The 24,739-nt window shown below is 48.0% G+C and overlaps 1 protein-coding gene across 13 annotated transcripts in view; it reads left to right on the plus strand.

The window, feature by feature from the left end:
* The window catches only part of PARP6 (poly(ADP-ribose) polymerase family member 6), a 45,194-nt gene that overhangs the window by 11,999 nt on the left and 8,456 nt on the right, over positions 1 to 24,739 (plus strand). For 7 of the 13 annotated variants that reach the window (XR_005451094.1, XM_038747050.1, XM_038747055.1 and 4 more), the window contains 16 exons: positions 2,961 to 3,155; positions 4,303 to 4,380; positions 6,628 to 6,722; positions 7,420 to 7,480; positions 8,118 to 8,208; positions 9,235 to 9,301; positions 11,037 to 11,186; positions 12,499 to 12,688; positions 14,106 to 14,159; positions 15,718 to 15,813; positions 15,965 to 16,057; positions 17,173 to 17,298; positions 17,878 to 17,943; positions 18,904 to 18,971; positions 22,198 to 22,246; positions 22,961 to 23,073. Coding sequence is in view for 12 of the 13 variants with exons in the window: in XM_038747050.1 (XP_038602978.1) it covers positions 3,153 to 3,155; positions 4,303 to 4,380; positions 6,628 to 6,722; positions 7,420 to 7,480; positions 8,118 to 8,208; positions 9,235 to 9,301; positions 11,037 to 11,186; positions 12,499 to 12,688; positions 14,106 to 14,159; positions 15,718 to 15,813; positions 15,965 to 16,057; positions 17,173 to 17,298; positions 17,878 to 17,943; positions 18,904 to 18,971; positions 22,198 to 22,246; positions 22,961 to 23,073 (1,400 nt within the window). In the remaining variant the exon portion in view is untranslated. Of the gene's footprint in view, positions 1 to 851; positions 919 to 2,960; positions 3,156 to 4,302; positions 4,381 to 6,627; positions 6,723 to 7,419; positions 7,481 to 8,117; positions 8,209 to 9,234; positions 9,302 to 11,036; positions 11,187 to 12,498; positions 12,689 to 14,105; positions 14,160 to 15,717; positions 15,814 to 15,964; positions 16,058 to 17,172; positions 17,299 to 17,877; positions 17,944 to 18,903; positions 18,972 to 22,197; positions 22,247 to 22,960; positions 23,074 to 24,739 lie in introns of those variants that run through there. The other 6 variants (XM_038747053.1, XM_038747056.1, XM_038747054.1 and 3 more) reach the window with 4 other exon arrangements.

The raw sequence follows: 24,739 nt of genomic DNA on the forward strand, positions 1-24,739 counted from the left end.
TGAGGGCAGGGAATGTCTATGAACTGTTGTTTGGTACATTCCCAAGCGCTTAGTACAGTGCTCTGCACACAGGAAGTGCTCAATAAGTACGATTGATTGATTGACCACCCCGTACCCCCAAAAAGGTGGAACTTGCAGCTGGAGAAGGAGGGCTACTGGGTCTGGTTTTCCCTGGGGCGCGTGTGGGGCTGTTCTTCCTTCCTACTCAGCAGGCCAGTGCTACTTTAATGAGCAGATGCTGTGCTGGAGGATACCTGAAAGGCACAGATCACTGTTTACTATGGAGAGTCAATTAGTTTGTTCCAGAGATGCCAGAATGCCAATCTGCAAGCTAAAAATACCCGAGAAATGATGGGGCCGACTTTGGGGTAAAGCCTTCCCCGTCCGACCTCCCGGAGGGGCCTGATGACTGCTCAAACCAGTTAACACGGTTTTCCTGGAGTCAATTAAGAGTGCTAAGCAAAGAGCAGTAAACAAACAAAATATAGTTTTCCAAATGCACTATTGTTAAATGCATTAATATCTTCCCCACATCCCCAAAGAAAAACATTAAAAAAAATTAGAACAGTGGTAAAATAATGTAATTGCTTGATCAAATAGAAATGAAAATGTGTACTACTAACAAAATAATTTGAATTCGTTTCATGTGTACATATTTTATTAATTTTCCAAGTGGTGGGCTTCATATTCCTGCCTCTCTTGCTCAACTTAAGGTTACGCTTCTGAAATATTTTATTTTATTTGCGTTTCTAGGGTTTGTAGGGAGCCGGGGGAATTCTTGGCCTGAAGCTGGAATGGGTCTGGTACTGAGAATGACCACGCTGAATGATTTTGCCCTGGTTTGGTTTGGTGAAGAGATACTCCTGGATTTAGTCAATCAATTGATCAGCAGTATTTAGGGAACACCTACCGGGTGGAGTATGTTTGTACATATTTATTACTCTATTTATTTTATTTGTACATATCTATTCTATTTATTTTATTTTGTTAGTATGTTTGGTTTTGTTCTCTGTCTCCCCCTTTTAGACTGTGAGCCCACTGTTGGGTAGGGACTGTCTCTATATGTTGCCGACTTGTACTTCCCAAGCGCTTAGTACAGTGCTCTGCACACAGTAAGCGCTCAATAAATACGATTGATTGATTGAGTAGGGTACTAAGGCCTTAGGAGAGTATGCTAGAAGGCACGATCCCTGTCTTTGAGGAATTTACAATCTGGATGGAGAGACAGTAAGTTATAAATAGGAAGAAGGAACGTGGTTAATTTAAATTAGTGCTTAACTAATAGGGTTTGGGCAAAAGTGGAAAAGGTAGTGGGTGGCGAATACATAAGTGGATGATTGCCACCCTTAGTGAATTGTGTAATTTGCTCTGCACACAGTAAGCACTCAATAAATGCTATTGATGATGGTATGATGAGGGATATTGGGGTCTGAATCTGCAGAAGCAAATGGCTAGTGGAAGGAGAATGGGCCTCGGAGTCTGAGGACCTGGGTTCAAATCCCAGTCCTGCCACTTGCCTGTTGTTTTGGGCAAGTCACTTCACTTCTCTGTGCCTCTCCTCATCTGTAAAATGGGGATTCAATACCGGTTTTCCTTCCTACTTAGAGTGTGAGCCCAGCATGGGATAGGGACTGTGTCTGACCTGATTATCTTGAAGGTACCCCAGCACTTGGTTCACTGCCTGGCATGTAGTAAATGCTTAACAAATACCACTGTTATCATTATTATTAAATCAGGTGTTTCAGGTCTTTGGCTCTTGCTATCATTAGCTTTTCAGAGCAGCAGAGCATGGAGTGGATGTTGGGGGACCTGCTTAGGGCCTGGACATTTGCTTTTTAGCAGGAAGGAATAGGAACTTAAGGAAGGCCTGGGTTGGAGCAGAGTGATGTGGAAAGCCATAGGGATGCCCAGTGAAGTTCACAGATTCTGTCATCCCTGAGGAGAATGCCGGGTCTTATTCTGTGGATTTGGTACTCTTGGGGAGGCAGTGTCACTCAGCGGGGAGAGCAAAGCTCTGGTAATCAGAGACCGCGGTTCTAGCCCCAGCTCTGTCATTGATCTACTGGGCAACCTTGGGCAAGTCACTTCACCTCGCTGAATCTTAGTTTCTTCATCTACAGGACCCTACTGTCACTACCCGTAGATTTTAAGCAGCAGAAAGGACAGGGACTGTGCCAAATCTGATCATAATCTACCACAGAGCTTAGCATAGTGCTTGGTGCATGCTAAGTACTCAATAAATACTATAATTATTATTTAAAGTAACTGGGTCCCTGGAAAGTCCAGGTAACCAATAACAACTTGGTGTGCACTTACCTGAGAACAATTCTTTTCAGTTTGGCTACTGGGACTTCTTTAGATGTTCTTATCTGGCCTGTGATCAGGTAGCCTGTCAGTTTGAACACCTGACATTTGGGCAGGCTGTTGAGCTCTGGCTCACCTTTTAGCTTCTGGCAAATCCAAGGCTCCCTGCTAGCTGCCCCTGAAGGGACCATCTTGGTCAAACAGCTGCTGGAGCTCGGGGCAGGCTGAGCTCTGAGGTCTGAGTAGCTGACCCCAGGGACTACCTCCATCCCTGTATGCTCGGTCAGGAGGGGCAAGTACAGAGATGGAGCTTCTGGCCCCCAGGAAGCGACTTTGGGACCCAGGGATCTGGGAAGCTGGAGTCAATAGCCGTGGCAACCTCCATCCTCACCCCCAGCAGTGACAATAGGGTGGGATAGGAGGGCAGTCTGAAACTTGGATGTGGATTCCCTCTGGCTTTCCTGATTTTTGACCCCATCCGTAGAGCTGAAAAAGCTAGTTTTGAATTGAAGAAAAAGCACTTGGTTTGTTTGTGTATGAGGTGGGGGGTGGGCGGCGGGGGGAAGGAGAGGCACAGCCCCGAGTCGAAGTCGGTATTTGCAGCATGACTGGGGCTGTAGAGCAGTGATGTAACCAGGTTGTTGTCTGCCTTTTAGAGGACAGTGACTCTGTTGCCAAGGAGACGGCAGAACACGCTACACCAGCCTGATCTCTTCCCTGACGTCAGGGCCCCCCCTCCCCGACACCGACACCGCCTGGATGCCTGTCTTGCTGTTTCCAGCCCAGCTGGTAGCATGGACGGGGGAGGCCTAGCCCTGACAAGAGAGCGCCTGTAAACCACTAAGCAAATGGTGAGAGAAACTGACTGTTGGGCAGGGTGAAGCTAGAAATGAACCTGTGGCCCAGAACCAGCTGCCCCGCCTTCCAAGGATTAGCTTTTCTATTTTTCCTCTTGTTCTGGCCCCCATTTTAAATTTCCTGCGAGGGAAGGTCTGTGGGTGGGAAGGGCTCAGGCTAAAGGGCTGGGGGAAGGGAAGAGCGGGAGAAAAATACACATACCCATCCTTGACTGTTCCTGGTTGTGGAAAGGGGAAGTCGTGGAGAGACGGAGGGGTTTGGATTTGGGGTGATGTGGTGGTTAAGACAAGGCCAGTGGCAGCAGCAGGAATGAGGCAGGGTGGGGTTTAGGGGATCTGGAGAATCATTGGTTCTCTCTTAAGGAGGGACATGGGATGTGGCGGCTACTTCTGGTAACTTTTCCTTTTCACTTTGTCCTTTTCTTCAGCTGGAACTGCTCTGGACTTTCCGCTCTAGTTATTTTTTTCTGTGCTCAGTCTTTCTTTTTGTTCCTCTGGGCTTCTCACTCTCTCGCTCTCTCTCTTCCCTGTCCATTATACCCTGCATCATGTCCACTCCAAAGAGAGACAAGCCATCCCTCTCTGCTTTGAGGGAAAGCATCACCCCCTCGATCTTTGGAGGGGGTAATCAGCAGCCTCAGCATTGAGGAGCCTTTACTTATGAGGAGATTGTCTGTGGCACATGACTCAGACCAGGGAGGGAATGTTGGAAAATGTCTCCCAGCACTCAAGTGGCCAAGATCCAGGAGAGCCGTACCCTTTTGAGGGGAAGGTCTCAGTTTGGGGACAGTGGGAATGGGGTCATATTCTTGGAGATGGAATCCTCTTCAGCAGCCCCCAAAGCAGAATTTTTGACTCAAAAGCTTAGCCAGTCCCAAATCTGTGGGGCCAGTTCACCTCTCAGAAACCTCGACCTCCACAGGTACACCTTTCCTCTGATTGAATTCCCCCAACTCTGCTGCCAGATGAGTGAAGGCCGGATGGAGCTGGTTAGCAAAGGCCGGTGGCAGAGTTAGTTTCCAGGATGGGCAGGCATGTGAAGAGGAAGAATTTAACCCCTAGAGAGCTGGGTTGGAGAGTCTCTCTCTCACTCCCCTTGCTCTTCCTAAAGAAGTGTTGGCTTTTTCATCGTCTTTTGCAGGACATCAAAGGCCAGTACTGGACTGACGATGATTCTGATGGTGACAATGAGTCGGAGGAATTCCTCTATGGAGTCCAGGTAAGATGCTCGCTGTTCCCCCTCCTGTCGCTGAGTCTCAAGACCGTAGCCAGGGTAGGGCCTGTGGTCTCTGGAGATGCACTTAGGTGCTCTGCCCTGGAAACCCTAGTCAGCCATGCTGTCAGAGATGGGAGAAGGCCCAGAATAGGGGCCTGGGGCAGGTGGGAAGGAGGCAGGGAGAACAGCGAGTATGTTATCATTTCTGATGCTGAATTGGGCTTTCTCCACTCATCAGTTTCATCTCAAAAGGCAGATCCCTTGTCACCTTCTTTAAACTTCCCTGTACCCCATGGAAGGTTGGCTGGTAAATACCCAGTAATTACCCAGCTCTAGAGTAATTATGGGTTCTTACTGTTGATTCGGTAATGACACTGAGGAGGTTGAAAGGTAATTTCCATGGAGGCTGCACTCATGCTTCGGAGCTAGAAATAACTGTGTCATTATTTTCTCATTACATTGTACTTTCTATGCACCCTACCAGCCATTGAATGGAACTCACCCTGCACACAGGGGTACCCCCTGGCTGAGGGTATCAATTCTCTAAATGACCTCAGACTGCAGGGGGCAGGCCCCCTTAAAGGCTGGATCATTATTCACAATTACCGAGCATCACCGAAGCTCTAAGTATGGTCTGGTCGAAGCCTGGCCTCTCCATCTTGGAGACGGAGCCGCGCCCTGAACACTCTGAATACCCAGCTGGCTGCAGGGCCTGGAGCCCCTAGGTGCCAAGGAAGCAGATGCCCCCTGGGACCTTCTCCATCTACTTGGTGCTCCATATTGGGGTGCAGGTACAAACAGGCTGGGGGAAGGATTGAGGTACTGAGCCTAAGCAGAGCGTCTGGCCCAAGGGTTCCCAGTTATATCATGCAATGGGGCCCTGGGGCATCGCAGAACAGGGGCTGCCAAGGACGTGGCCTGAAGGAAAGAGCAGCAGTCTCTGCCACTTGTCTGCTGTGTGACCTTGGGCAAGTCACTTCACTTCTCTGTGCCTCAGTTCCCTCATCTGTAAATTGAGGATTAAGACCGTGAGCCCCCCCGTGGGACAACCTGATCACATTGTAACCTCTCCAGCGCTTAGAACAGTGCATTGCACTTAGTGCTTAATAAATGCTATCATTATTATTATTATTATTCTCTGTACCTCAGTTACCTCATCTGTAAAATGGGGATTAAGACCATGAGCCCTATGTGAGACGTGGACTGTGTCCAACCTGATTAGCTCGTATCTTCCCCAGTGCTTTGTACAGTGCCTGGCATGTAGTAAGTGCTTAACAGATACCTTAAAAAAAAAAAAGCATGAGTCTGGAAGTCAGAGGACCTGGGTTCTAATTCTGGTTTGGCCAGTTGCCTGCTGTGCGACCTTGGGCAAGTAACTTCTCTGTGCTTCAGTTTACTTATCTGTACAATGGGGATTAGATACCTGATCTCCCTGCTATTTAGACTGTGAACTCCATGTGGGACAGGGACTGTGATCAATTTGATTTACTTGCATTTGCCCCAATTCTTAGAACTGTGCCTGATAGAGAGTAAGTGCTTTACAAATACCGTAACCCCCCCCCCCCAAAAAAAAAATCCTCACCTAGGCCTTGACCCCTTCTGCCCCTTTCCTATGTGCCCCCATTCTAGAGCTCTGAGCAGGGAAATCAAATCTCCGGCCAGGTCCTATTGCCCTGCCTGAACAGAGAGGTCAGACAGCTGAGAGGAACATTTGGCCAGAACCGCCGGGGCCGGCCAGGGTCCTCAGGGAGCTACTTACAGCCTCCTACCTTCCAAAGCGTTTCATTAGCATCCAGATGTATCTTGCTCTGCTCCTGTCCCATCTGAGTGTGGAGGCTGCTCTGGGAGCCGATGAGGCCAAGCTGTGCTTCGTCCTCTTAGCTTTCTTACCTTCTCCTTGCCTGTTCAGTCGCTCTCTTGTTTCAGATTTAAATGTGTTTTCCAGCTTGTGAGAAAATAAGGGGTCTCCTGAGACGGGCCACAGCCTGGCAGGGCAGAGGCGGACCTTTTTGGTTCTCTGCCCGGGCCTTGAGTCTCGTGGAGCCAAGTCCCTTGCCAGGCCTCTCCTTGGGAGGAGCTGGCGGCGGGACCCCGTGCCGCCCGATGGCGTCTCCAAACTGAACTCCAGTGCCCTAGAGGTGTAAAAAAGCCTTCCTCTCTCCCTCTGCCCCACCCTGTCCCTGGCTCGCTGCCTCTACCCGTTCCGGGCCCTCCCTCTGCCTCTCTGACACCGGGTGCTGCGGTGCCCAGGGAACCTGTGCGGCGGACCTGTACCGACACCCACAGCTTGATGCCGACATAGAGGCCGTGAAGGAGATCTACAGTGAGAACTCTGTATCCATCAGGTACGGAGCCTCTGCCCGGGGGCGTAGTGGGTTGGAGCGGTCGGGGTAGGTCACAGGGAAACCAGTCTGGAGGGCATCAGTCACGGGAACGGTCCACTTTTGGGCTCGAGAACCTCTGGGGAGGGGTAGAGCATCCATTCCTGCTTCAGAGATGTCATTCAGGAGCCACATGGGGAGTCCTGATTCTCTTCAGCCCCAGATTTGTGCTTCTGTGGCAGTAGGTTCTGATTTGTATCCTCAGTCCATCAATTGGTAGAAGCAGCGTGGTCTAGTGGAAAGAGCCTGGGTGTTGGAGGACCTGAGTTCTAATCTCGGCTCCGCCCTTTGTCTGCTGTGTGGCTTTGGCAGATCACTTAACTTCTCTTTGTCTCAGTCCCCTCATCTGTAAGATGGGGATTAAAACCATGAGCCGTATGTGGGACAGAGATTGGGTCCACCCCAATTATCTTGTATCTACCCTGTAAACCACTAAGCAAATGATGAGAGAAACTGACTGTTGGGCAGGGTGAAGCTAGAAATGAACATGTGCCAGTTTCATGAACTGTATGCCAGACACTTTACTACCAATGGCTGATTGAGTGACACGTACTATCGAAGCAGTCCGGGGCTGGAGGTTGGTAGTGTGAAATCCACAGAGGGACAGAGCTGAAGGGATTGAGTCTGGGCTCTCACTGTGCATCTATGTGTTTCTTCACAGAGAATATGGAACTATTGATGATGTGGACATTGATCTCCACATAAACATCAGCTTCCTAGATGTAAGTAACACTGGGGCATTTCTCTAAGGCCTGAATCTGGCTGGGAGAATCTGGATCTGTTCATGGGGCAGGGAGTTGTGTGGCCGGATGTTCCACACACAGTATCACTGTAGGGTATACTGTGTGTGGGTGTGTTTATTTGTGTATCATCACTCTGAATGCCTGAGTAATTGGATGTCAGCTCCCCTGAAACTTTCTGGCGTTCAAGGTTGTATCCTGGAGACGTGCTTTCTCCAGTGTTTGCAGTCAGGAGCTATCCTAGTGGGATGGGGCTGTGGTGGTCTTGTTGGTTCAGGGTGGTGGTGGTTGAGGGGGAAGGAAGAGTAGGAGTTTCTGTAGGAGGACATATGGAGTGATTTTTCCCCGCAGCTGTTTGAGCGGGACTCCTGACTGCTGTCCTTCCAGGACTCAGCCAAGAACCGGAGAGTTTCCAAGACACAAAATGGTGGTTTTCTGGCCCGTTAGCTCTTTGAAGCCTTTCCACTCTCATTGTCCATTTCCTCTTCTGAAATCTCTGCCCTGTCTTTGCCCCTGTCCTGAGATGTTGACCTGATGATGAGCAGGGTTTCCCCTTCCCTTTACTTTTGCGAGCTCCTTTCTGTCCCTTTGGTGGCTCATGCTGTGGTTCTCTCCCTAGGAGGAAGTGTCCACTGCCTGGAAGGTCCTCCGGACCGAACCCATCGTTTTGAGGCTGCGGTTCTCCCTCTCCCAGTATCTGGATGGACCCGGTAAACAAGACTCCGAGGGCTCTTTAACCACTTCCTCTCTGGCCTGTGAACCTGGAGCAGAGAGAAAGAGGGAGAGACCCCTGGCTTTACCGTGCACTTTTGGTTCTGACCTCAACATCTTGTCCTCAGTCGTTCTCATTAACCCCTCCCAGCAGGAGGGGCGGATAAATTCAGTAGTAGACTATTATGGGATTCTTAACCTTGGTCAGCTCATAAGCAGAGTTGTGACTTCAGATAGGTTATGTTTAGTGCTTCTTCTTTCTCTACACCATCTCTCCTACTAACAGAGAGGGAAATCAATTTACTGTGCTTATGCATTCTGTTGAAACTTGGAAGTCACATAACTTCAATTCCATGTTCTCCCCGCTCCACCCAGTCAGTCAGCATGGCCTATTGGAAAGAACACAGGCCTGGGAGCCTGGGTTGTGATCCTGGCTCTGCTGCATGCCTGCTGTGTGACCTTGGGCAAGTCACTTCACTTGTCTGGGCCTCAGTTACCTTATCTGTAAAATGAGGATTCTTACCTGTTCTCCTCCATACTTAGATTGTGAGCTCTGTTTGGGACAGGAACCATATCCAACCTGATTATCCTGTATCTTCTCTAGCACTTAGAACAGTACTTAAAACATAGTAAGCACTTAACAAATGCCATTGATGATCACATGCCTAGTACAGTGCTCTGCACAGAGTAAGTGCTGTGAGACCTACTGATTGATGAATTGAGTGCTGAATGTATGCAGCGCATTGTACTAAATGCTTGGAAGAGTTGGATTCAAAGCACTCTTCCTCTGAGTAATTTTGGGAAGCAGATTGAACTCCCAAAGTAGGTCGCTGAAGCCCAAGAAACATTAGGTGACTTACCTAATGTCAGTCTGCTCCCAAATTGTAGCACAGGTAAGTTGGGAATCCAGAATCCTCAAGTTCTTGTTTAGTCCAGGGATTCCTCCTTTCCCTTTGGCACAAACTGGTGTATTGAATTCTTCCACGGTCTGTAGAGGATGAATCTTCTTTGTATTTTCTTTGCAGAACCATCGATTGAGGTTTTTCAGCCGTCCAACAAGGAGGGGTTCGGATTGGGTCTTCAGTTGAAAAAGTAAGGCTACTCACCTGCTCTACTTGGGGTCAAGTGGAGTAGGGGGGGAAGGATGATGGTTTTTTTCCCCAGATTTCCCACCAGGATCTACTCAGCTACTGCCCTTCACCCTGTGGTCTTAGCGGGAAAAATTTGACCTGATTGAATCTTTCAGTATCTTGGCCATGAACATGAGCACTGGTCCTTGTGCCCACCAAGTGAAATCCGGCAGTGGGCCTGAGAAATTCTCCTCTGTCTCCTCCCTCTTACTCCTCTTTGTTGCAGACAGATGCTTGGGATCACTTAGCCTAATGAGATGAAGAGCAGAATCAGAAGATGGGGGTTGGCTTGGAGAGAGAGAGAGGGCGGCCTCGATAATGGTTGGCAGAGCTAATTTATATATCGAAGGCCAGCAAGCATTTGTGCACCTGCCTCATTTTGGAAATAATAGTAACTTGAAATAATGTAAATGAGAAGCAGCACGGCCTCGTGGAAAGAGCATGGGCCTGGGAGTTGGAGGACCTAGGATCTAATTCTGGTCCTTGTCTGCCATGTGACCTTGGGCAAGTCACTTCACTTCTCTGTGCTTCGGTTACCTGAGCTGTAAAATGGGTATGAAAACTGTGAGTCCCTTGCGGAATGTTGTTGTTTATTGTTGTAGTGTACTTTCCCAAGCGCTCAGTGTGGTACGCGCTCAATAAATATGATTGAATGAATGTGTAACATGGACTGTGTCCAACCTGATTAGCTTGTATCTACCCCAGTGCCTAGTATAGTGCCTGGCTCATAGTAAGTGCTTAACAAATACCATTAAAGAACGAACAAACAAACAAAAAACTCCCTGAGTCCCTGAGAAAGTTGGCTAGGTTGGGTGATGTTGCCAGAGAAACTGAGTTTTTGAGGGATCCGGGGTTCTCGTTAAAGATGGGGAAAGTAAGGTGTGGGAGGAATATTGTGGGAGATGAGATAGATTTAACATGCTTTCCTGAAGGCATAAAGTTTTGAGGAGGGGTTGGGGGGGTGGGGGGTGGTGTGTGTGTGTGTGTGTGTGTGTGTGTGTGTGTGTGTGTGTGTGTGTGTGTGTGTGTGTGTGTGTGTGTGTGTGTGTGTGTGTGTGTGTGTGTGTGTGTGTGTGTGTGACTATTTCCTATAGTATCCCAGAGGTCCATCCTGTCTGGCAGAGCTTGGGTTGGAGAGCAATTCTGAAGTGGTCCAAGGGTCCACGTGTGTGTGTGTGGGGGGGGGGGGGGGTTTGGGTGTGTGTTTTAGGGTACCATTTCAACACTGGACAATGAACTGAATCCAGGTCAAGTTACTTGTCACTGTGACATACAGCTGCTTGATAGCCATTGAGCAGTGAATGAGTCAGTGAGTCTGAGGTGGCCAATATCTGTCATGAGGGCTCTGTTAGTAGTGCCCACCTCAAGAGGTCAGAAACAGAGGCTTTTCAGTGGTCTCAGGGCATGGGGGAAAGCGGAGCCAGTGTGTATGGAGAGAAGGAAGATGAAAGTGAACGTGGGAGGGTTCCAACTTCCCACCCACTCCCAGCCTTCTGCTGTTTCCCCCAGGATTTCTTGGGCAGGTGATTTCTTTCCGGGTTACTTTGTATGGGGAACTGAGCAAATATGAAGTCATCTCAGGGCTCTGTTTGAACTCCCAATCCTGATTGCTAATGTGGGCACCTTGAACTGCTGCACCTCCTCCCTTACATCTTCCTAGTTGGCTTGGTGAAATTTTCTGTCCTGACTTCCCCCAGGATCCTGGGGATGTTTACATCCCAACAATGGAAGCATCTCAGCAACGATTTCTTGAAGACCCAGCAGGAGAAGCGGCACAGCTGGTTCAAGACAAGTGGCACCATCAAGAAGTTCCGGGCTGGCCTCAGCATCTTCTCCCCAATCCCCAAGTAAGTGAGATCTGGGGGCTGCCATGCTTTCCCTGCTCACTCTGTGCCAGAGGAGGAGGAGAAGGAGGAGGAGGGGATGTGGAGGAAGGATTTATTTTATTAGGTGACCTTATTTCTTTCATGATCAGTCTGTTGAATTTTAATGCATGGTTAAAGCTATTTTAATTCAGTATTACATAATGATAATACTAATACTGCTGCTACTACAAATAATAGTGGTACTTAAGTTCTTCTCATGTGCCAAGAACTGTACCAAGAGCTGGGGTAGATATAAAAAAGATAAAGACATTTCAGACTCACTCCCTGCCCCACTTGGGGCTCCCAGTCTAAGGGCGAAGGAGAATGGGTCATCCCCATTTTACAGATAAGGAAACTGGCAGAGAGAAGTTGAGTTTTGCCTAGGTCGACAAATAGTCAAGGGCAGAGCTGGAGTTAGAACCCTGATCTTTGGACTTCCAGTTCTGTGCTCCTCCCACTATCAGTCATATTTATTGAGCACTTACCTTGTGCAGAGCACTGAGTGCTTGGGAGAGTACAATATAACAATGTAACAGAGTTGGTAGACCCATTCCTTGCCCACAACAAGCATATAGCTTAGATCCATGCTGCTTCTCTAATGGCAGCTGATCTATTTAGCATTAGATGATGGCAGATCTGGCAGTACCTTTTCACTGAACTGGATGCAGTACATAACACTTAGAAAATTAAATATACCCAGTTTTCTGTAGCAGGGTTGCTTTCTGCAAAAACCTTCGTTAAAGAAAACTCATGGTATTATACTAGTAGTTTCTGGCCCTGTATGCATGCACACAAACCATTTCTTCTGACACTGCTTCAAGCTATATGCAAACAGTATTCCATTGTTGGAAGACCGTTCCCTAATTCCTAACAGTGTTCAAGTCAAAACATGGAATGAAAATACATGCTGTAACAGAATTGAATCTATTCTGTTTGCATAGTTGTGGCCAAAAAAACTCCAATTTGATATCTTTCATTATTGGTACAAATATTTACATTGCTATTTGATCACATAATTATGTTGATTGTTTTCTAATCCCTTGTTTTAGTGACCAAAACAGTACAGTATAAATATGTTAAAATTTTGGATCTTGGGAACACATTAAAGCACTTTAAATTATTTCCAGTGGGAAACTAGACTTCATTTAGCACTCTTTTGCTTACAACTCTATTGGTCATGGAGCCAGTTGAGAGCAGGAGATGGAGTGTAGTGGCCCTAACAGTCAGTCTCTGGAACAGATGTGTTTTATTCTCCCTCTCCAAAAGCCCATAACTCTTCTCTTTCGCTCTGGAGCTCAGGCATGGCTCCTACTCTTCCCTCCCATCTCTCTAGGTCTCCCAGCTTCCCCGTCATCCAGGATACCATGCTGAAGGGTAAACTGGGGGTGCCAGAGCTCCGAGTTAACCGGCTCATGAACCGCTCCATCTCCTGCACCATGAAGAACCCCAAAGTGGAGATGTTCGGCTATCCACCCAGCACCCAGGCAGGTCTTCCTGGCTCCCAACACCCGTGGCCATTACCTTTCCCATAGGGGACATCTCCTTGGTCTCTAGGTTGAGTTTGCTGGTCCCGGCAAGAGCCAGGAGGAGGGTCCGGCTGGATTCCATGTCCAAACTGGCGGGACCATCTCTTAGAATGGGATGGCCAGTGTCCTGTAACTATCTGAAGGGATGCTGATGAGTCTGGGAGTTGACCTATCAATCAATCGTATTTATTGACCATTTACTGTGTGCAGAGCACTGTACTAAGCGCTTGGGAAGTACAAGTTGGCAACATATAGAGACAGTCCCTACCCAACAGTGGGCTCACAGTCTAGAAGGGGGAGACAGAGAACAACACCAAACATATTAACAAAATAAAATAAATACAATAGATATGTACAAGTAAAATAAATAAATAGAGTAATAAATATGTACAAACATATATACATATATACAGGTGCTGTGGGGAAGGGAAGTAGGTAAGACGGGGGGATGGAGAGGGGGGCGAGGGGGAGAGGAAGGAGGGGGCTCAGTCTGGGAAGGCCTCCTGTAGGTGGTGAGCTCTCAGTAGGGCCTTGAAGGGAGGAAGAGAGCTAGCTTGGCGGATGTTGGGAGGGAGGGCATTCCAGGCCAGGAGGATGACGTGGGCCGGGGGTCGACGGTGGGACAGGCGAGAACGAGGCACGGTGAGGAGATTAGCGGCAGAGGAGCGGAGGGTGCGGGCTGGGCTGTAGAAGGAGAGAAGGGAGGTGAGTTAGGAGGAGGCGAGGTGATGGAGAGCCTTGAAGCCCAGGGTGAGGAGTTTCTGCCTGATGCGCAGATTGATTGGTAGCCACTGGAGATTTTTGAGGACCTAGAAGGAACCCCTTCTCTCACCTGTGGGGACGTAGGATGCTGCAGCAGGCATCTGAGCACAGAGGGAGGGTAGGAGCAGTGAAGATAGAGGACCAAGTGCTTTAGCTCATCCGGGCCCTGGAACTGGGCTAGAATTGTGCCATCCAAAGGGGAATCTTGTGGACCAGCCAGCCATTTAACAAGCGTACATTGGCTGCCCCCTATGTTCATAGCACTGATTTAAGTGCTTGGTTAAAAACTGTACATGTTAAGAATAGATGTCATGCCCCACCTCTTGGGGCTTACAGTGTAGTAGGGGAGGCAAGACAAAATTCTAACCATCATAACTATGTACATATAATTAGAATCATTACAAGATGAGAGAGCAACAGGTTGTTGGTGGGTTGGACGATGGAAGAAATTAATCCAGGAAAGCTCCCTGGAGGAGGTGCTTTGCATGAAAAGAGGGGACAGGGCTTTGGAGGTGGGCACTGGGTGACCAAGAAGGCATGTGCGGTTCATCCTGAGGCCCTGGGGCCCAGCAGCAGGGAGGCCTCACGCATCTGGTTCCGGGACTTTCTGCAGGTCAGCGGTCATTGCAAGAACATCCCCACATTGGAGTATGGATTCCTTGTCCAGGTAAATTGAGTCATTGGCCCTTCACCTATTCCCCTCTCCAGATTCCATCCGGAGGAGTTAAGTGACTTGTCCAAGGCCACACAACAGACAAGTGGCAGAGTGGGATTAGTACCTAGGTCCTTTTGACACCCCAGGCCCATGCTCTTTCCACTAGGCCACACTGCTTCCCTGTTGTTGTCTGTTTCCCTTCCTTCACCTAGTCAGGCATTCTTCTCCCCTCTTCCTTAGACTAGGTGAAGCTTCCTCCCTTGACTTCTCACTCTAGTCTGTAAACTCTTTATGAGCAGGGATTGTGTCTTCCAACTCTATTGTATTATAGTCTCCCAAATATCTAGTACAGTGCTCTGCACACATAGCATTCAAAAATACCATTGATGCTATAACAATAATTATGGCACTTCTTAAGTGTGTACTACGAGCTAAGTGCTCGGGTGTATTCAATAATAATAATAATCATAGTGGTCCTTGTTAAGCACCTCTGTACCAAGCACTGTGCGAAGCACTGAGGTAGATGCAGGATAATCAGATCAGACACAATCGCTATCCTGTACTGCGCTCACAGACTAAGTGGCAGGGAGAGCAGGAATTTAATTCCTATTTTATAGATGAGTAAATTGAGGCCCAGCGTGGTTATGTGACTTGCCCAAGGTCACACACAGTTGGCCAGTGACAGAATTGGGGCTTGAAACTGTGTTTTTTGACTCCCAATCCCATGTTCTTTCCACTAGGCCACACTGATACTGTTATTGCCATGTATCCTATAGCATGATAATTGTGTTCCTGCAAACCTGCATGTTAATAGTTTCAGAGGGAAATAAGGGCAAGGGGGAATATGGTTTGAAAACAGGTGAAATATTATTTGGCTTCTATCACACCAGGAAAAATTTAGGAAGTTTATGGAAAGCTAAAAAGCTTTGATATTTCTCTGACACTTATCCTATACTTGTAAGTGGTCGTTAAAAACTCACGGAGAACCAAGGTGCCACTGCTTAAAATTGGTGTTTAGTAAACAGTGAATTTTAAATATTTGTTCTTGATCCCCTTTGCAATATTAACAAAGGATTTATAGAAGGCTACCACTTGATTCTGCCATTTGCTTGAGAGAGCCCTTCTGGCATTGTCTTCTAATTCACAGCCATTTTCTGGTAACTGTGTTCCCCTGTGCCATGGTTTTCTTTTATCCAAATCATGAAATAAAAATCCAAGTTATAGAAGAAATGACTATGCTTTGAATTTGTATAGTTCTTGGACATCAATTAACTCATTTTTGTCTTCCCTATGAGGTAGGGAGGGGCAGGTATTATCCCCATAATGAAGAGGAGGAAACCAAGGCCGATAGAGGGTTAAGTAATTTTCCTGTGGCCTCACAGTAGGACAGTGGCAGAGCAGGAACTTTTTACCCAAATCTCACTGCCTCTTGGGGCTCTTTTATGACCCTGGAAGTGTGTATTCCCATTCCCATGTTTTCATGGATGTGGAGACATCAGCGTGGGTGTTCATGTGAATGGATGAGTATGTGGGGGACTCGCTTTGATTCCATTGTGTCTCAACTGTACAGATCATGAAGTACGCAGAGCAGCGGATCCCGACCCTGAACGAATACTGTGTGGTGTGTGACGAGCAGCATGTTTTCCAGAATGGATCCATGCTGAAGGTAGTAACCCTCCCCTGCCCGCCCCTTCATCTCCCCGGGTGGCAGCCTTGGGCATCCGGGAAGGGGAGAAATACTTGGGCACCCTGGGTAGCCTGTGAGATGGTATTTCTTTCCTATATCTCTTGACTTGTTTTCTTGTTCTCTTTTTCAGCCAGCCGTTTGCACTCGCGAGCTCTGTGTCTTCTCCTTCTATACGCTGGGGGTGATGTCTGGAGCGGCGGAGGAGGTGGCCACCGGAGCAGAGGTACCCTGAACCGGAGTGGGGTGATAAGGACAAAAGAAAATCCAGGACAAGGGAAAACCGGGCTGAGGTCTGTCCTGGAACTAGGTGGGAATATCCCGTCTCCGAAGTTGCAGAGAAGAAACATAGGTCTCCTCAGTGACAATCAACCAATCAATTGTGGCATCTTTTGGGTGAAGAGCACTGTATGAAATGCTTGGGGGAGTTTATTGGAAGCAAAAGATGCTCTCCCTGTCCCCAGAGGACTTACATTCCGAAGTGGGGAAACATGCTGACATAAATGATTTTCGAAAGGCAGGAGCAGGAAGAACAGATATAACAAGTAGTAAGCTTGAATGTGTCAGGATGAATAGTTGAATAAATAATCGGATATATAATTGCTATAGATGCTAAGGGAGGAAGTTGGGTTGGCATTACCTGAGGTGCTGGGCGTTCATTATGGGGAGGCTTCCGGGAGAGGGGGAATTTTAGGAGAGCTTTGAAGATGGGGAGAGTTGTGATCTGGCGGATTTGAAGTGAGGAAGAAGTTTCAGATAGCGGGAGCAGTTTGAACAAGGTGTCAGAAGTGGGAGAGAGGGCTAGTGGTTAGAACAGGTCCAGGAGCAAGGACTTTGGGGTTCTCCTTGTTCTGCCACTCAGCTGCCCCATCTGTGAAATGGGGCTAAAAAGTGTGAGTCCCTTTTGGGGTGGATGTCAGATCTTTCAAGGCAGGCACTGCATTCCTTGTGGCCCCTGAATACTGTCTGGGATACTTTGGGGGGCTCCTTTAGCACTTGCTGCTGCAGGAGCAAATGAGCTATCAGTTTTTAGGGGTTGTCCGGTGGTTGTGAAGGGACTTTCAGGAGGGTAGAGCCTTGTTCTATCTTGTGTGTGCTTTTTTTTTGGAAGCCACACAGCTCAAAGTCCACTTCAGTTGTATTTCGGGCCATCCAGTTGGCTGCCTGGGCCTTCCTACAGGGCTAGTGGCTCTGCCTTGGGCACTTCTCCTTGGGAGACCTTTCCAGGTGGTCGCTCTGGGAGCCTCTGCCCATTAGTCAGGTGCTTCTTTCTGGGAGAACGTGGCTCTCTGCCCCTCCCGGCCCCGCTGTGCTACCCTTCACCTCTCGCTCTCCTTCGAGGTGGTGGACTTGCTCGTGGCTATGTGCCGGGCTGCCCTGGAATCCCCAAGAAAGAGCATCATCTTTGAGCCTTATCCCTCCGTGGTGGACCCCAATGACCCTAAAACTCTCGCCTTCAACCCCAAGGTAATTATCAAGCTCTGTTTGGGCAGGGAGTGGTGGAGTGGGGAGGAAGGGTAAGCTGAGAGGGGCATCTTTGACCTCTTGGAGACATGTTGGCTCCTTGAGAACCCCACACTGCCCCAACAGCACAAGGTTACCCCAGGGGTGGAGGGGAGATGGTTAAGTGCCTGGCTTCTTCTTCAGTTCATCACCAATGCCTGATCCCTTGTGGTGTGAGAACCTTGGGAGTTTTCTGCAGCTCGAAGTGGGCATCCTGAAGCATCGTGGAGCAGTGTGGCTTAGTGGAAAGAGCCCGGGCTTGGGAGTCAGAGGTCATGGGTTCTAATCCCGGCTCCGTCACTCGTCTGCTATGTGACTTTGGGCAAGTCGCTTAACTTCTCTGTGCTTCGGTTACCTCATCTGTGAAATGGGGATTGAGACTGTGAGCCCCAGGTGGGACAGCCTGATTACCTTCTATCTCCCCCAGTGCTTAGAACAGTGCTTGGCAACTAGTAAGCGTTTAACGAATACTATCATTATGACTATCCTGGGAATGGGCTGAGCCCACCTCCCTGAGCCCTGCATCTCCTTTGTCTCTCACAGAAGAAGAACTATGAGCGTCTCCAGAAGGCCCTGGACAGTGTGATGTCTATCCGGGAAATGACCCAGGTATCTCAGTTCCAACTAATCTTTGTGGGAAGGCAGCAGGCCCGAGGGCATCCCTCCTCCTATCCCAGTGACTCTTGCTCTGTCTCCCGGAGACCAGAACCTTTCTCTTTTGAACCTTCCTCTCCTTCCAGTCCCAATTCCTGCTGACACCCAATCAGTCAAAGCATTTACTGTACATTCATTCATCCATTCATTGTCATATTTGTTGAGCACTTACTGTGTACAGAGCACAGTACTAAGCGCTTGGGAGAGGACAATACAACAGTAAACGGACACATTACCTGCCCACAGTGAGCTTACAGTCTAGTCGGGGGGAGGTGCAGTCAGTTAGTAAATTAGTATTTATTGAGTGCTTACTGTGTGCAGAGCACTGTACTAAGCTCTTGGGAGAGTACAGTATGACAATATAACAGACACATTCCCTGCCCATAATGAACTTACAGTTTAGAGCACTGTACTAAGTGCATGGGAGGATACTTCCTAGACTGTGAGCCCGTTGTTGGGTAGGGACCATCTCTATATGTTGCCGATTTGTACTTCCCAAGCGCTTAGTACAGTGCTGTGCACACAGTAAGCGCTCAATAAATGTGATTGAATGAATACCATATGACAGAAACAGAAGATACAGTCTCTGTCCCATAGAGGTTTACAATCTATTACGTGACCTCCCGAAACTAGTTCATTTTACATTTTTCCACGTGCCCTCTCTTACATCTCTCTCTCTTTTCAACTTTTCTCTGCATAATTAATTCTCGGTTCTGGAAAGAACACTGGGTGTCAATCCTGTTTCTCTCCTCTCTGATTTTCCATGGAACTCCATTTGGCCAGAGCAGTTCTTTAAGACTTTGCATCCTAACTTATAGGACAGAACAAAGAGCTCCAGCCAGTCTCCAGCTGTTCCCTCAATTGCCTCACCAGTGTTCTGTGCAAATGGTTTGACTCTTCCTTCTTTCTGTGCAGGGCTCCTATCTGGAAATTAAGAAGCAGATGGACAAGCTGGATCCTCTAGCCCATCCCCTCTTGCAGTGGTAATCAATCATTTATTGTGTGCCCTTGGGAGAGTACAGTATCACAAAGTTGGTAGAGGTGTTCCCTGCCCACAATGAGCTGGCAGTCTACAGGGGGACACAGACACTCATATAAATAAATATATTACAGATATGTACATAAGTGCTCTGGGACTGAAGGAGGGGTGAATAAAGGGTGCAAATACAAGTACAAGGGTGATTCAGAAGGGAGTGGGAGAAGAAGAAATGAGGGCTTAGTCAGGGAAGGCCTCTTGGAGGAGATGTGCCTTCAATAAGGCTTTGAAGGTGGGGAGAATGATTGTCAGTTACGAAGAGGGTGGACGTTCCAGGCTAAAGGCAGAACATGGGTGAGAGGTCAGTGGTGGGGTAGAAGAGCTCGAGGTAGAGTGAGTAGTTTGGCATTAAAAGAGCCAACTGTGCAGGCTAGGTTATAGTAGGAAATGTGGGAGGTGAGGTAGGATGGGTCAAGCCGACTGAGTGCTTCAAAACGTTTCTGTTTGATGCAGAGGTGGTTGGGCAACCACTCTCAAGGAATGGTGTGACATGTATTGAACATTTTTGTAGAAAAATGATCTGAGCAGCAGAGTGAAGAATGTCTTGGAGTGGGGAGAGACAGGAGACAGGGAGGGCAGCAAGGAGATTGATGCAGTAATCAAAGCGGGATAAGATAAGTACTTGGATTAAAGCGGGAACAGTTTGGATGGAGAGGAAAGGGCAGATTTTAGCGATGTTGTGAAGGTTGAACTGCCAGAATTTGTTGACAGATTGAATATGTGGATTGAATGAGAGAGATGAGTCAAGGAGGTTTACGTGCCTGTAAGACTGGGAGGATGGTGGTGCTGTCTACAGTGATGGAAAAGGTGGGGAGGACAGGGTTTGGTTGGGAAGATAAGGAGTACATATACATGTTTGTGCATGTTAAAATTGAGGTGTTGACGGGTCATCCAAGTACAGATGTCCTGAAGGCAGGAAGAAACAGTGCTGTGCACACAATAAGCACTCAATAAATACGATTGAATGAATGAATGAAACTTGAGTGGTCCCAACTTCATGTTCGTCTTTTCCCCTAGCACAGGCATTGAGGGGTCTCGACTTGTAGCAATCTTGGGAGCTGGTTCTGGACAGGCCTAAAGGGTACGAGAATCAATGGGTTTTGTTTTTTTTTTTTTTAGTTGTTATTGGTTTTTTTGAAGCCTCCCCCCAGGAACTGGGTGGGAGGGGGCAGAAGACGTTAGTTCTAGGGCAGTTGGACAGAGTGATGACTCTCTGGGATGTTGGGCTAAGAGGCCAGCAGGAGGAATGAAAGCCTCCATTGGATAGTAGGGCACTAGGGGAGTGCTGGGTAAACAGGGAAAAACTTTATGCGCTTACAGTGTGCAGAGCACTGTACTAAGCACTTGAGAGTATACCCCCCAAGGATATAGGCACTGAGAGTAAGGACATTTGGGTTCTGTTCCCAATCTGTTACCATTGGACTTAAGCGCTTAGTACAGTGCTCAGCACACAGTAAGCACTCAATAAATACAATTGAGTGGACTGATTTTAGGCAACATACTTGGCTGTTTCCCTCTGTCCCGATTTCCCCATCTGAGAAATCAACAGAAGTCCATGCTCCCAGAGATGAAGGGGTGGAGGGTGAGGTTGGAATTGGTTAAGTGATGATGATAATGATGATGATGATTATGGTACTTAAGTGCTACTATGTGCCGAGCACTGTTCTAAGTGCTGGGGTAGATACAAGTTAATCAGGTTGGACGCAGTTCCTGTCCACATGGGGTTCACAGTTTTAATCCCCATTTTACAGATGAGGTAACTGAAGCGCAGAGAGGGTAAGTGACTTGCCCAAGATCACACAGCAGACATGTGGCAGAGGCAGGATTAGAACTCAGGTCTTCTGTCTCCCAGGCCTGTGCTCTATCCTCTAAGCCATGCTACTTCTTGTAAGGGAAAGGTGCTGTAGGTGGGGATAGGGTTAGAGTTGGTCGGGCCTTTAGGGAGAACGGAGAGAGGTGTGGTGATAGGTGGGCAGGGGTTATTGTTAGGGTGACAGACCTGAACCAGACCAGGGCCAGGCAATCTGAGAGCCATTCTGCTGCAGAGGACCCTAGCTTTGGCTGAGGAAATAGAACAGCTGTTGGTTCTGCCAAAAAAATTTCTCCTTGTCATCTCCCTCTTCTGGGCAAGCTCATATCCCATTTGAGTAAAGGACTTTTTTTAATGGTAATGTTAAAGTGCGTCCTGTGTGCCAGGCACTGTTGTAAGCGCTGGGGTAGATGCAAACTAATCAGATTGGACACAGTCCATGTCCCCCATGGAGCTCACAGTCTTAATCTCTGTTTTACAGATGAGGTAATTGAGGCCCCTAGAAGTTAAGTGATTTGCCCAAGGTCACACAGCAGACAAGTGGTGGAGCCGGGATTAGAACCCAGGTCCATCTGACACCCAGGCCTGTGCTCTATTCAGTAGGCCAAGCTTCTTCTTTTCACCTACTTTCACCTAGCGGGATAACATTTTCCACCTCTTTTTGACCATCCTGTGCTCCAAAAAAAAAAAACCAAATGCATTAGTGTGTTTTTTTTTTTTTAATGTATTCACTAACCACTTACTTACTTTGAACCAAATAACTGTCCTGAGCCCAGGAGTAGATACAAGATAATCAAATTAGATGCACTCCTTTATGCCTCAAGGGGCTCCCTTTCCTAGGAGCCTGAAGAACAGGTGTCTTATTTCCGTTTTCCAGGTGAGCAAACTGAGGCCCAGAGAGGTTAAGTGGCTTACCCAAGATCACCCAGTAGGCCAGTAGCAGATCTGGGACAAGAGCCAGGCTGCCTCCCTGAAGAGCTAGGAACAAAAAGGAATTCAAAACTGGGATTTCAGATAGGGCAGGTGTTTCCAACTCCCCTAGGAATGGGTATTGGTCACAGGATATTCAGAAGCAAAATAAACTCATTAATGTGAGAGCACTTTGGGAATAAAAGCTGTACAGACAGTCGAGGTAGCAGAGGTTGCAGAAGTAGGAAATGCCATTCACTAGCTTTTCCAAAAAATATGACTTCCCCTTGAAGCTCCGGATGATGACTACAGGGCCAGGCTGCAATGAGTCAAAATCTTTCCTGGCAGGGGCCAAAGAAGGTCCTTGACTATGGAGGACTGATACCTCAGCTCTTTGCCTAGGCTAGCCAGTTTGTTGTATGTGATGAACCCAATTTTCTCCCTTTCTTTTCAGGATAATCTCCAGTAACAGATCACACATCGTCAAGCTACCTCTCAGCAGGGTAAGTGACCTCTCCTCTCTACGGTTCTCCAAGTTGTGGGGAGGCGGGGAGCATCAAAGTGTCTTCTAGTCCTCTAGTCTCTGTGAGGGGCACCCATTCCCAACCCTTACTCCACACTGGCATAGGTGGGAAGATTTGTGGAAGGGCAATTCAGTAGACCTGGATCCAGCTTGCCCTTTGGGAAGCCAGGCTGGTGGGCAAGGGTGAAGGTCTTGTGAGCTGCCCTGAGAATATCTCCATCCTCAACAGGCTGAGTATATATACTCTTCATAAGAGTTTGATTTTGTCCAGGCTGAAACTGTATAATAATAATAATAATAATATTGTTAAGCACTCACTATGTACCAGGCACTTACTAAGTGCTGGGATAGATGCAAGATAGGTTGGAGGACACAGTCTCTGTCTCACATGGGCCGCACAGTATGAAGAGGGAGAACAGATACTGAATTTCCATTTTACAGATGAGGAAACTCAGGCACAGAGAAGTCAAGTGACTTGCCCAGGGTCACTTAGCATGCAAGTGGCAGAGCCGGGATTAGAAACCAAGTCCTCTGACTCTCAAGCCTATGCTCTTTCCACTAGGTTACATAGCACCTCAAGGTTTTGGTTGTGACCTACTGCCTTTCCCCATCCATGCCCTTGTTAGTTCCCTTCCCTCCCCTGATCTCGCTGTCTGCTTCTCTGTCCTTTCTGCTCTTATGTTTCCCTTGGTAGCAGCTGAAATTTATGCACACCTCACACCAGTTCCTCCTGCTGAGTAGCCCTCCGGCTAAGGAAGCTCGGTTTCGCACGGCCAAGAAGCTTTATGGTAGCACCTTTGCTTTCCAGTGAGTCTGGGGTTGGGCTGGGGTGGGGACAGTTTCCCTTCATGTGCCCAACAAGATGCTGAACCCTTCCTTGGTCCGTCCAGGAGACATTCTCCATGGAAATAAACTTCAAATCCAGTGGGAATTAGCCTCCCCTGGGCCGGGAGCAATCCTGTGCCATTCATTCATTCATTCATTCATTCAGTCAGTCAGTCGTATTTATTGAGCTCTTACTGTGTGCAGAGCACTGTACTAAATGCTTTATTGTACAATACAACAAGAAACAGTGACATTCCCAACCCACAATGAGCTTACAATCTAGAGGTGGGGAAGCAGACATCAGTACAAATAAATAAAATTACAGATATGTATATTAAGTGCTGTGGGACCAGGACGGGGGGAAGAGCAAAGGGAGCAACTTGTACTTCCCAAGCGCTTAGTACAGTGCTCTGTACACAGTAAGTGCTCAATAAATGCAATTGAATGAATGAATGAGCAGGTCAGGGTGATGCAGAAGGGAGTGGGAGATGAGGAAAAGTGGGCTTAGTCTGGAAAGGCCCCTGGAAGAAATGTGCCTTCAATAAGGTTGAATGTGGGGCAGAGAGTAATTGTCTGTCAGATTTGAGGAGGGAGGGTGTTTCAGGCCAGAGGCAAGATGTGGGCTAGGGTTTGGCGATGAGGCAGGTGAGATCAAGGCACAGTGAGAAGGTTAGCACTAGAGGAGTGAAGTGTGCGGGCTGGGTGGTAAAAGGAGAGAAGTGAGGTGACGTAGGAGAGGGCAAGGTGGTTGAGTGCTTTAAAGCTGATGGTGAGAAGATTTTGTTTGATTCAGGGTGGATGGGCAGCGAGTTTTTTGAGGAGTGGGGTGACATGTCCTGAATGTTCTTGTAGAAAAATGATCTGGGCATTAGAGGGAAGTATGGACTGGAGTGGGGAGAGATAGAAGGCTGGGAGGTCAGCAAAGAGGCTGATGCAGTAATTCATGCATGATTGTATTAATATAATAGCATTTTTGGATGGAGAGGGCAGGGCAAATTTTAGCGATGTTGTGAAGGTGGGACTGACAGGATTTGGTGACGGATTGAATATGTGGGTTGAATGAGAAAGAGGAGGCAAGGATAACGCCAAGGTTCAGGTTTGAGAGACAGGAAGAATGGTGTCATGGGGAGGACAGGGTTTGGATGGGAAGATAAGAAACTCCATCCCAACTCAGCCCCCAGCCTGAGGGCACAAAGTGCTTTGGAAATAATAATAATAAAAAATAATAATTGTGGTATTTGGTAAACACTTGCTATGTCTGGGACAAGCACTGTACTAAGTGCTAGGGTAGATGGAAGATATGTGATCCCACGTGGGGCTCACAGTCTAAGGGGGATAGAGAACAGGAATTGAATCCTCATTTTGCAGATGAGGGAACTGAGTCACAGAGAAGTGAAATGACTTACCCAAGGTCACACAGCAGAGGTACATGGCCGAGCTGGCATTAGAACCCAGGACCTCGGACTCCCAGGCTGGTGCTCTTTCCACTAGGCGATGCAGCTTCCTAGTGAAGCCACAACTGGGTGTCCTTCCTGTCTATTTTACCTGTCCAACAGGAAGGAAGAGAGGCGAGAAGTCCCAAGGGACCCCATGACCCTCCTGTGGTCCAGATTGGGCAGACAGCACAAGATTATGCAGATACCAAAGG

Source organism: Tachyglossus aculeatus, chromosome 5, assembly GCF_015852505.1.
Source record: "Tachyglossus aculeatus isolate mTacAcu1 chromosome 5, mTacAcu1.pri, whole genome shotgun sequence".
NCBI lineage: Eukaryota > Metazoa > Chordata > Mammalia > Monotremata > Tachyglossidae > Tachyglossus > Tachyglossus aculeatus.